Below are 11547 nucleotides of genomic sequence, written 5' to 3' on the forward strand. Positions count from 1 at the left end.
TACAACACATGTTCTTCTAATATTTACAATAAAGATTATACAGAATTTTTGAATATAGTATATACATATTAATAATAATAATAATAATAATGATAATTTATTTTTTTAAATTATTTTATTTGAAATTTGAATTAATTTGAATTATTTATTTAAAGTAATTAAATTAATTATTTTAATTTCATTTTTAATTAATTTTTTTTTATTTAAAAAATTATCATTATGTAAACTTCAACATAAGTAATATTGTTTAACTTGTGAGTCATTAATAATAAACACGATTACTATGATTAAAAAAATTATTATTATTATAAAAAAATTATTATTATAAAAAAAATTATTATTATTATTATTCGTAATTGTCTTGCATTTGTAACAAACTTTGTGTTGTGTGCTCTGAAGATGCTGGATATAATACTAGAGAAAAATTAGCTTTTAAGTTAATAAATAGTTATTTTCTTATCAAAAAAAAATAATATTATTATTATTATTATTATTATTATTATTATTATAAATTATTATTTAAGGAAGTCACAAACTTCAAAGCTGATACGAATTAAAAGCTCATAAGACATAGAAAGGCTGCCACAGTGAAAAAAAAGGCCTCCTAATTAGCTGAAAAAAGAAGCCCACAATAAAAAAGAATGCAAACCATCAAGACAGATGCAATAACTCAGGATATATCGGCAATTTCACTTTGATCAGACCTTTCAGATAATTCATTTAACCTCCCAAACACCTGCCTGCTTCCAACACAGAAACCAAATCCATAATATATAACCAGTGTCATCCTCAGATAAGCTAATTACAAAACTTCGAGGATGCAGTTGAGACATTACATCCCAGTAGTAGTATTTATCTAACATTATTTACTTAACATTCTGTAATGAATACTTGTAGTAAACAGAAAATGTAATAGTAATACTTCACTTATATATTTGTAAATAATTTGTGATGAGAATAATAAACTTTGCCACTGTAAAAAAAAAAAAAAAAAAAAATACTGGTTCTTGGCCAGCTTGTAAATTTCACTCTTATGTTGTGAGAAATACAAAATTGCACTCAGTTCGAAAAAATAAAAATAAAATAAAATAAATAAACATAAAAAAATTAATAATAATAATAATAATAATAATAATGAAGTTAGATAGGGTAAACGGCCCTGCCTACTCCCTATACGGGAACAACATAGGCGTTAGCTGATTTTTTTTTTTTAGAACGATTATTTATATTATTTAAATTAAGGGGATATTAAATCCCACATTGTTTTAAAACCGAATAAGAAACTCAAAGATTGGAATCAGAGAGTTTCATGCCGAATATAGTAAACTATAAAAGGATCGGCGATTACTAGCGTGAGCTAATGCAAGTAGTCCAAGTACGAAGTACAAACTCGGGCAAAGGTGGTAAAGTTCTGATCGCTCTTCTTGGTATTTTCCATAATGTAAAAACACTAGGAAATGTGTTTTTACATTATGGAAAATGCCGGAGGCTCACCGGCCACAATCAAAGGCCTTCAAAGATAGAGGGAGCCAAAGGCAAACAAGAAGTTATGCTGATGTGGCCCATACAAACAAGTCAATACAACAGAATCAGCCAACAGCACCTTCAAACCTTACAGCTGTTATTATGGCCTCTCTAGCAAACATGCCACAAGACTTCAGCCTGTCAAACCCTAGCAATCTTCACTAAAAGATTCCTACGTTAAACACAGGCCATCCTCACAGTACTTATAGATGAATAGAAAAGAAACTCATTCCAGCCTCTCTTCAGATCGTTGCATGGAATTCAAATGGCCTCAGAAACAAACTTTTAGAGCTTCAAGACTTTACTCATAGATATCAGCAAGATGTTATTCTAATAAGCAAGAAGACCCTCGGACAGCCCTAAAATAAGGCATTATCTCCTATACAGAACCGACAGGCTAAACTATAGAGTCGGCGGCACTGCCATTTTCATTAAAAATTATATCAACCATTATTCTGCAAACAACCCTCCAACCACTGACCTTGAGGTCACAGGCGTGGAAGTATTAACTAGCTCGGCTGGCAGACTGAAAAGCTACTCAGCTTACAACCCACCCTTAAAAATTCTACTGCATTCTGATTTAAGTGCCATCTTGGGCGTCAGAGAGAGTCCATCATTATTGCCGGAGATTTAAACTCCAAGCACCCTGCCTGGAATTATAGACCCACCAACAAGAATGGCTGCATCCTTTCCAACTATATGCTGTTCTGGCAGGCCCCACCGAACCAACTCATCTCAGTACGTTTGGCATTGCTAACATCCTGGATATAGCTATCCTGCAAGATATTAAACTTCAGTACAGCCTAAAATCATTGCACGAGTTGTCATCTGATCATAACCTAATTCTACTACAGCTCGAAATCACCAGATGCATATCTATAATTATGTTCTCCAATTTATGCGGTAGAGTTCTATGTGGAATCTTGTCAAATGCATTTGTGATATCATTGAATGATCATTTCCCTTATCCAATTTCATTGAAACTTGATTATAAAAAATAGGCAAATTGTTAAGGCAATAACTAACCTTCAGAAAATGAAGTCGTCAACTTTAGATTATTGTATTTCTACACACCCATTCCATAGATACACTCCTTGGAAAATAAGTCAAACACACCCATGATGCATTTGTCATGTAACGAGTCCCATGTTTGTAACTGGTATAAATTGAAGGAAACAGACAGACAGTGGCATTGATTCTGGGTGAAATAGCTATGAGAAGGAAACTGATAGAGTTTGAAAGAGGCGTTGTGATAGGATGTTATGTTACATGCCTATCTGTTTGGCAAATTGTTGACAAATTGGGCAATCCCAGGTCAACAATCAGTGGTATCATACTAAGATGGAAGCGAAGGGAGTCAACTGCAAATGCTACTGTGGCTAGATGAGATATTATACAGTATTTAAAAACCGCCTTTCGTCGGTGGTCACATTAAATGCTGGGCATTGACTGGAACACGAATCTGCACAAAAACATGCCGAAGTGAAGTTCACAACATGGGTTTCATGGCAGCACCACAATATACAGTAAGCCCTAAATACACAATAAGCCCTAAATTATCCGAACCAAAGCGCAACTTCGTCTCCAGTGAGAAATGAGCGTGTACAGTATGATGTGGAAGGTTGGAAAGATGTGTTACGAAGCGAAGAATCATGCTGCACCCTCTAATGAGAAGATGGTGGACGGGTATAGGTATGGCGAATGCCCAATCAACGTCTCTCTCAGACTAAGTAACCCCAATTATGAAATCTGGAGGTGACGGCACCATGGTGTGTTCCTGTTTTTCCTGGTCTGGCCTCTGTTTGTGGTGCCACAAACATTGAACTACGAGTGGTATCTGAACATTCTGAACAAAGCATTGCTTCCTACTTTGTGGCATTTCTACGGAACTGATCATTGACTCTTTCAGGAAGACAATGCACCACGTCATAAGACTGCTGCTGTAACTGCGTGATTTGTGGATATGAACTAACCATATTTGACTGGCCTCCACAGAACCCCGATCTCAACCATAGTGAACATCTGTGGAATAAACTGGAGCTTCGGGGAATGTCATGGGACGTCTTCCCCATAACATTCCAGGACCTCATTGCATGCTTACAGGAAGTATATACTAAGGTATGAGCAACTCTTCATAAAGTCATGTTTCCCCCCTCATACGGTATCGTATTTTTATTCACAATTTCTTGAATTATCTTTTTGACCAATTTTTCTAGTACTTTCACATCTGCACCTGAGATAGTGATTGGTCTGTAATTTATTACTGCAGTCTTAAAACCTTCCTTATGCAAAGTAATTATTTGCCCTTTTCCCATTCCCATAAAACTCTAGCAGAGCTGAGATTTAAATTAAACAGTCTACTCAGAGGTTTTGTCAGTTCCCTTGCACATTCTCGCAAAGCCCGAGATGTTATTCCATTTGATCTCACAGTTCATTTATTGATATTCTGCAATGTCCCGAGAAGCTCGAATTCATCTACCTCTGTTCTCACATCAGTCTCTGTCACGTTACAGCAGTATCCTCACTTGGATGATATACCATTGCAAAATGGTCACTCAGTAACACAACTATTTAATCCGCTTTTCTCACCTCGTCACCATCAGCACACATTAAGTTTATTCTTCCATAGTCATTCTTCTTCTTACTTGCTACGTGAGAGGAGAAATCTTTGGGATTTCCTTTGGCCTGCACGGCTAGATTCTTCTCATAAGCAGATTTTGCCTTCCTTACCATGCTGGTCACCTCTTGTACTGTTCATAAGTTTGCTGGTCATCTTTCTCCTTATATACCCTCCACAGCATTTTCTTCTTCAGGAGCTCATGCTTAATGATATTGCCCTTCCATCTAATTCCTACCTGATTACCCTGCCTTACCTTACCTTAGGTATACAATCATAAATATTGCTTCCTGTAGATTCCCCTCTATCTTTCATGCACTACTAACATCCTTCCCTTGCAGTGTCTTATGCCATGCCACAGATTTAAGCTTCCTCCTAAGCTTGTCATAATCAACTGTCTTGTAGTTCCACATACATCCCTTCTTGACAGAGTATTCATCATGTTTACGATCTTCCAAGTCAAGTCGGCATGGTCATTTTCACCTTTGTAATTTCATTATTTAATTTAACGTGTAATACACACAGTATATCAGTTTAATCAACAATGGCGGCTTGTACATAAGCACTGCAACACTGCAGTACCCCCAAGGAAAAAACGAAAAAATTAAATTTTGTTTGTGTTTATAAATAATAACAATGCTGACAACATCATATAAATGCAATACATGCTAAAGGTTACAGCTTATTTTTCGACATTGATTAAATAGTTAATAATTGGAATTGTTAGAGCCTGTGTAGCTCAGTGGATGTGGCGTTTGCCAACCACGGCGCTTAGCCGCACGAAGGAAGACTTGGTTTCGAGTCTAGTCGGCGACTAGAGGAAATTTTTCTAAGCCTTTCTTCGACCGGTTCCCGAGTTAGTCGATCTCTGGCACGGGCAAGCAGGTTTTTCCTCCCGGAAACTCGGGTTTTTCGTCCAGTAAACTCAAGAAAATCGACCGTAGAACCACATATTTCAGACATTAAATATATTATGTTAGGGTTAAAGACCACGAGATGGCGGCACATTTGAGCCGTCTCTCTTCACTGAGTACCGCTTAATTAGTGATAGCCTTGGGCCATCTATCTCTGATTGGTACCAGTGGAGATTGAACTGCCCACTCAGTCTCCAAAAGTTAGATAGGGATAAATGGCCTCGCCTACTCCCCGTATACGGGAATAAAAAGGCGTTAGCTGATTTTTTTTTTTTTATATTAATTGGAATTGTTCGATTAACACTTTAGATTACGAAACAAATGCACTGCGATTTAAGGCAGAGTTGGAATTATCACGTTCGGCCAATTGCAGCTAGACTTGCCGATATTCGTTTGCACTTGTCACTGCACGTAATAAGTAAATCCGACACTGCTCGTTAAGCAGTATCGCTACAGTAAAGTGTGTGTTTGCACGCGTTATTTCTGCATACCAAACTTTTATTATTGGTGTGTGTGTGTGTTCGTGTTGAGAGTGGAATATTTTTGATAAATCTTATTTTATCCTGCTAAAATAACATATAATTATTTATTTATTATAGATACAAGGCTGAATTATGACGAGTGCCACTGTTGAAAATATGAAAAGAATTATATTTTCTCAATTATTGTTACCGTCCCACATTATTTCAGACATTAAATATATTGTGTTAGGGTTAGGGACCGCGAGATGGCGGCACATTTGAGCCGTCTCTCTTCACTGTGTACCGCTTAATTAGTGATAGCCTTGGGTCATCTATCTCTGATTGGTACCAGTGGAGATTGAACTGCCCACTCAGTCTCCAAAAGTTAGATAGGGCTAAATGGCCTCGCCTACTCCCGTATACGGGAATAAAAAGGCGTTAGCTGATTTTTTTTTTTTTGGTATGAACCGCTGCCCAATTTATCGGAGGCTGAAATGACTGTAAATAAGTTTCTGAAGGGCAGTCAACTTCCATTATAAGCCAATCAGAGATCGTTGGCCCAAGACTACCGATAATTTTAAATGGTATGGTGAAGGGAAGCAGGCAATTGCTGGTATTTTGTGGTTTCTAATCCTAGCACAATTTATTATTGTCTGAAATAGTGTGAGTTCCATGGACGATTTTCTTCAGTTTACTTGACGGAAAACCCTAGTTCCGGGAACAAAAACCAACTTCCCGGTACCAGCAATCGACTAACCCGGGAAAAAATCGAAGAAAGGGCTGCAGAAATGTTCTCTAGGTGGCAACTAGAATTGAATTTAAAACATCTTTTTTTGTTGGCCCAGTGCTATGGATGCAAATTTCTACAGGGCTACAAGGCCTATATGCAAGGATAAATAAATTAATTAATCCACAACCTGGGTAGTAATGTACTATAGGTTTTCACACTTCGTCGAAGGAAGATTTAAAAATATATATACATCAAAAATGTACATCATACTCTTCCATGAATGCTGTTTAAAATCATTGATAGTCTTAGGCCAGCTATCTATTAGTGGTTAAGGATACCCACCCCCTTTCCAAAAGTTATTTAGGGCTAAAGGGCCTAATCTTCCCTTTGGGAAATAAAAGGCTTTAGAGGATTTATTTATTTAAATCGCTAATATGCTTATTTAATTTGTGAATCTATGACATACCTTTATACAAGGTGGCAGCACTGTTTATGAAACAGCAGAAATGTCCGTCTTAGGTAGTGACGGTATTAATGTTAACGTAAACTTAGGTGCTCTTACATCTGGTCTAAAAGCAGTTAAGGCATTAAGAGGTACAGTTGGGGAAGTATTCAGAATATTAGCGGATGGTTTTACTGCTTCTCATGGCGATGAGGGAAAAGAAAAGTCTTTTATAACTGATCTACAGACGGCATTGACAAATGTCAATTCTCGACTTAGGTAATGTAATAGTTTCCTAATCCATGTGTTTGCTCATCGTGTTACAAATGAATTGTTAATGTTCACTTGTATCAATCCAATTTTTCATTAGGATTTATCCATGATTCGTAGTTGAGATCGAGTAGACAAAATCTTTATTTTAGTATTTCCAGTTTATTATATCTTATTGAACACTAGCATCAGATTGATTATCATTAGAGTTGTCATGTTTATTTTGGTAATACCATTCTGCATCTCTCATTTTCCTCCTGAGCAATTATTGTTGTTGTTGCTTTACATGTTAGTGTGATATGTATTGGTGTTATTTTTAAGTAAATGTGACTTTTAAGCATTTCAGGCGAAATATGCATGTTTTCCATTATACACAGAATTTCAAAGTGTTAACTCTTTCCAGTTGTCTATTTCTGTTTGTTTATTAAAAGTCTGTACATTTTTCTTTCTTTGTTTAACTTATATTTCACTTAAGGATGAAACTTCTGACCAACTCATCAGAAGAACACTGATCTCGTAGCCTTAGATTTCAGCCACAAGTCCAAAACGATTTATCTTAAGGGTAGATCATGCTTCACTAACTTGCTCAAGTTTTATAACAAGGTGACGGCTGAACTGGATAAGGGAAATGGGTTTACAGTGATACTGCTGGACCTGGCAAAGGCATTTGACAGGATACCATGTGGAATACTAATCCGTAAACTACAACATTGGAATGGATATAGGGTTGGTGAGATGGATAGGTGGATGGTTGATGGAGAGATATCAAAGAGTACTTTATTCAGGAGTAGAGTCCAAAAGACGGCCTGTGACTAGTGGTGTGCCGCAGGGTTCTGTTCTTGGACCACTGCTGTTTAATCTGTTCATTAACGATATAGGGAAGGATCTAAGTGGAACAATTCATTTGTTTGCTGATGATGCAAAGTTGGGTAGGGCAATAGTGAATGCAGAAGATGTCAAAGTCTTGCAGGATGACTTAGATAGATTGGAGTTCTGGGCTAAGGAGAATGGATGTCAATTTAATGTGACAAAATGTAAGGTTATGCATTTTGGGGTGAAAAGATTAGCAGCAGTATACCACATTGGTGGAACTGTACTCCAAGAGATTGATGAGGCCAGGGACTTGGGAGTGTTGGTGGATAGGGAGATGAAGTTTAGGGGGCACATTACAAAAGTAGCTAAATCAGCTCATCAACTCACTTGGTTGTTGAAAAATACCTTGACGAGCAGAGACAAGCAAGTTATTGTACCTCTGTACCGAGCCTTGATAAGACTCATCTCGACTACTGTGCCCAGATTTGATCACCTCGGTTTCTTCTTGATGGGGAGGAGGTGAAGAGGATCCAGAGGCGAGTGACTAAGATGATAACAGGTCTATGGAATGAACCATATGAGAACAGGTTGAAGATTTGTGGGTTGCAGAAACTAGTTGATAGGCGGAGGAGGGGAGATATGATTGAGACATTCAAATTGCTAAAGGGATTCTATAGGATTAATTCAGAGGATATTTTTGAGATCAGGACTGGTGGTGGGAGAACTAGGGGACACCTATGGAAGCTGGGCAAGAGTGTGGTTAGCAGGGGTGTTAGAGCTGGGTTCTTTACTTTTAGAGTGGTAAATGAGTGGAATAAGCTGCCAGAGTCTGTTGTGGGTGCTATGACGGTGAATGAGTTCAAGGCAAGGTATGGTAGATACTGTGAGAATGTAATCGCATAGTTGTGTGGACATGATGTTTAGGGCCTCCCTCGATGAGTCTAAGGACTCCTGGAGTCGCCCGAAATAATAATAATAATAATAATCTCCTTGTGCAATCTCTCTCCCATATTCCATATAGTAAGGTATTTCATTTCACAAAACAAATCACCAGAGAGCATATACAATTAACAGACATAATATCTAAAGTCACATATCTAAACGCTAGAAGTCAGGCTAGGAAAAAAGGATTAATTGACTACGTAGATTTAGTTCACTGGTATACAGGGCTATAGCATGTAGCTTGTTCCTTATATGCATGTATCCTTCTGATGATGACCTCGATACAGGGGTTGAAATGTCAAATAGTATTTTATTAATAATTAATAAAATAATCTTTTCAACACGTGTGTTTTTGTGTCCCTAAATTTATAAATATGAAATCTGAACTCACAGTTTGCATTCTACCATAATGCTATGTAATCACAAGGACAACCCACTATTTGTTCTTCAGTTGGGAAGACTTAGGTTTGAATCTCATGAACAATCTGAGCTTGTAGTTCTTTTCAACTAAAAGTTAGCTAGTTGGTGTCATAAAGAAATGGCAGTGTTTTTCCTTCTGGAACACCTGTTTTTCATTCTTAAAAACAGGTGTACCAGCTAGAGGACATACATAGTTGCATAATTTATTACCTTAATAGTTTTAGTTTGCTTTGGACTTAATTCCATCCAAACTAAATCATAATACTTTAACCAACCACTTCCAAAACCTTTGTGCAAATTGCTACCATCAGACAGGACTAGATAAGTCTTAGTTTACATCTCTTGCTTGTTATATCTCTCATGTTTTTATTTAATGGAAACAAAATCAAGTTTATTTAATAAATAAATTTATTTAATTAGGAAGAACATGCAACTGCACATAGAATAAGACACTAGACAGAGTTACACAGTCCCAAGTGTGAGACTGACATCCACACTTAGTGGAAGCCTAAAGTGACTTAAAATAGTCCTTTGGACTTCAAGATCAGGATTTTTTCAGATAATCTATTTCTTACCCAAGGTACTAATATTAATGTACTATATATATAGACTATATATATTATATATATATATATAATATGGAATTACTGCATAATCAAAAAAAAAATCAGCTAATGCCTTTTATTCCCCTTATAGGGAGCAGGTGAGGCCTTTATACCCTATCTAGCTTTTGGAAACAGAGTGGGCAGTTCAATCTCCACTGGTAGCCAATCAGAGATAGCTGGCCCATGTCTATCACTGATTACAGCAGCCACCAATGAAGAGATTGGCAAACAAGTGCTGCCATCTCTTGGTACCTAATCTTGTTAGGATTAGGTACCCGCTTGCCTGTGCTAGAGATCGACTAACTCGGGAATCGGTCTAAGAAAGGCTTAAAAGTTCCTCCAGTCGGCAACTAGACTTGAACTTAAGTCTGACTTCGAGTGACCAAGCGCAGAGGACGCAAGCACCACTTCTGCTGAGCTACACAGCTGCTTACTGCATAATAAATATACAAATTTTAATCTTAACAAGCTTTAAATTATTTAAAAATAATTTTTGATATTTGCTTAAATTTGAATCATTTACTTCATGGAGAATATCTTTGAAGTATAAAATAGATATAATAAGTAATCTTAGGTCTAAAACTACCTGAGCTTAAAGTCTAAATATATAATAGAGATATCTCTTCAGAATATCTGTTATAGTCATAACTTCTGTTATGATTAACAAATTAAGTTTTTACTGAACTATCAGTTGTATTTTAAATAGGCCATTGCATGTTCTAGAACATATATAACAACAAGACAACTACAAAGGTGTTGTTTCTTTACCTTACATTAAAAATTACAGATAAAATAGCAAAAGCTTTAAAATAACATAGCCTAAATATTTCCTTTTGACCATTAAAAAAAAATATCTATGATGTTAAGTCACAGAAACAACCTCATCTGCTTGCAACCAGAAGTGTACAAAATCTTTCATACTTGCAGCATTTGCTATGTTGGACATACGTTTTAATCTGGAGAAATCTGTCAAAAAAAACATGTCGAGGACTAGGAGAAAAAAAAAACTGGCACATAAATCAGGACTAGCATTTCACACAACCAAAGAAAAACACCAACTGCCACACATAGAATTCAACAGTTTTGTACATAGATTTAAAGAAGTTAGCAAAATGCAATGTCATCTCAGCATAATAAAATCCAACATCTCATCTTAAATCAAATCAACTATGTACTGCATATATAAAGGACCTGCATATTAAAGTTAAGCTATATGAGGGAACATATACAGCATGCTGCAATAATGAGCCACATATCTGACATCTCATCATGATTTTTGACATCTAGTTCAAGTTTAATTTGAATAACAACAGTTGTTGACTCAGACATCTCTCTCTGTGAATGCCTTTTTCTATTTGTTTTTTAATCTTAGGAAGTACAAATATGTTGTACAAAACTAGTAATTTAATAATTTCTTAAAGAAAAGTATTCTCCAAGCACAAACTCTATTAAGATTGTTAACTGTGTGTTTTTATGTTTATTAACCATTGAGTAAATTATACAGTCAAACATAATTGAGAGAAAAAAAATGCATTTTGAATATGAGATTTGTACTTATTAAAAAAGTGACTATCCATGATATTCCGTAAAACAGCTGTATCATGATGTACAAATAGCCAGAATGTCCTTTGGTTGGAAAGACCCAAGTTTGCTTCCTATCACAGTATGAGAAGAACCTTTATCAGGGTTTTTTAAAAAATGGTGTGGCCAATTTCATATAGAGAAAGCAAAATTTTCTCTTTCTGCAAACTGTCAGACAACACATGCAGTTTATAAACAGTGCTTGCTTAATTGTCATAGTTGCATTTG

At 36.2% G+C, this 11547-nt stretch overlaps 1 protein-coding gene across 3 annotated transcripts in view; it reads left to right on the top strand.

Annotated features, from left to right (window-relative positions):
• Nucleotides 1-6749: 6749 nt before the first annotated feature.
• Nucleotides 6750-11547, top strand: part of MED27 (mediator complex subunit 27) — a 139424-nt gene continuing 134626 nt past the window's right edge. For all 3 annotated transcript variants that reach the window (XR_016548665.1, XM_090396611.1, XM_090396613.1), the window contains exon 1: nt 6750-6967. Coding sequence is in view for 2 of the 3 variants with exons in the window: in XM_090396611.1 (XP_090252737.1) it covers nt 6753-6967 (215 nt within the window). In the remaining variant the exon portion in view is untranslated. The remainder of the gene's footprint in view (nt 6968-11547) is intronic.

Source organism: Typopeltis vanoorti, chromosome 8 (genome assembly GCF_054136105.1).
Source record: "Typopeltis vanoorti isolate ZY-2024b chromosome 8, IOZ_Tvanoo_1.0, whole genome shotgun sequence".
Lineage (NCBI taxonomy): Eukaryota > Metazoa > Arthropoda > Arachnida > Uropygi > Thelyphonidae > Typopeltis > Typopeltis vanoorti.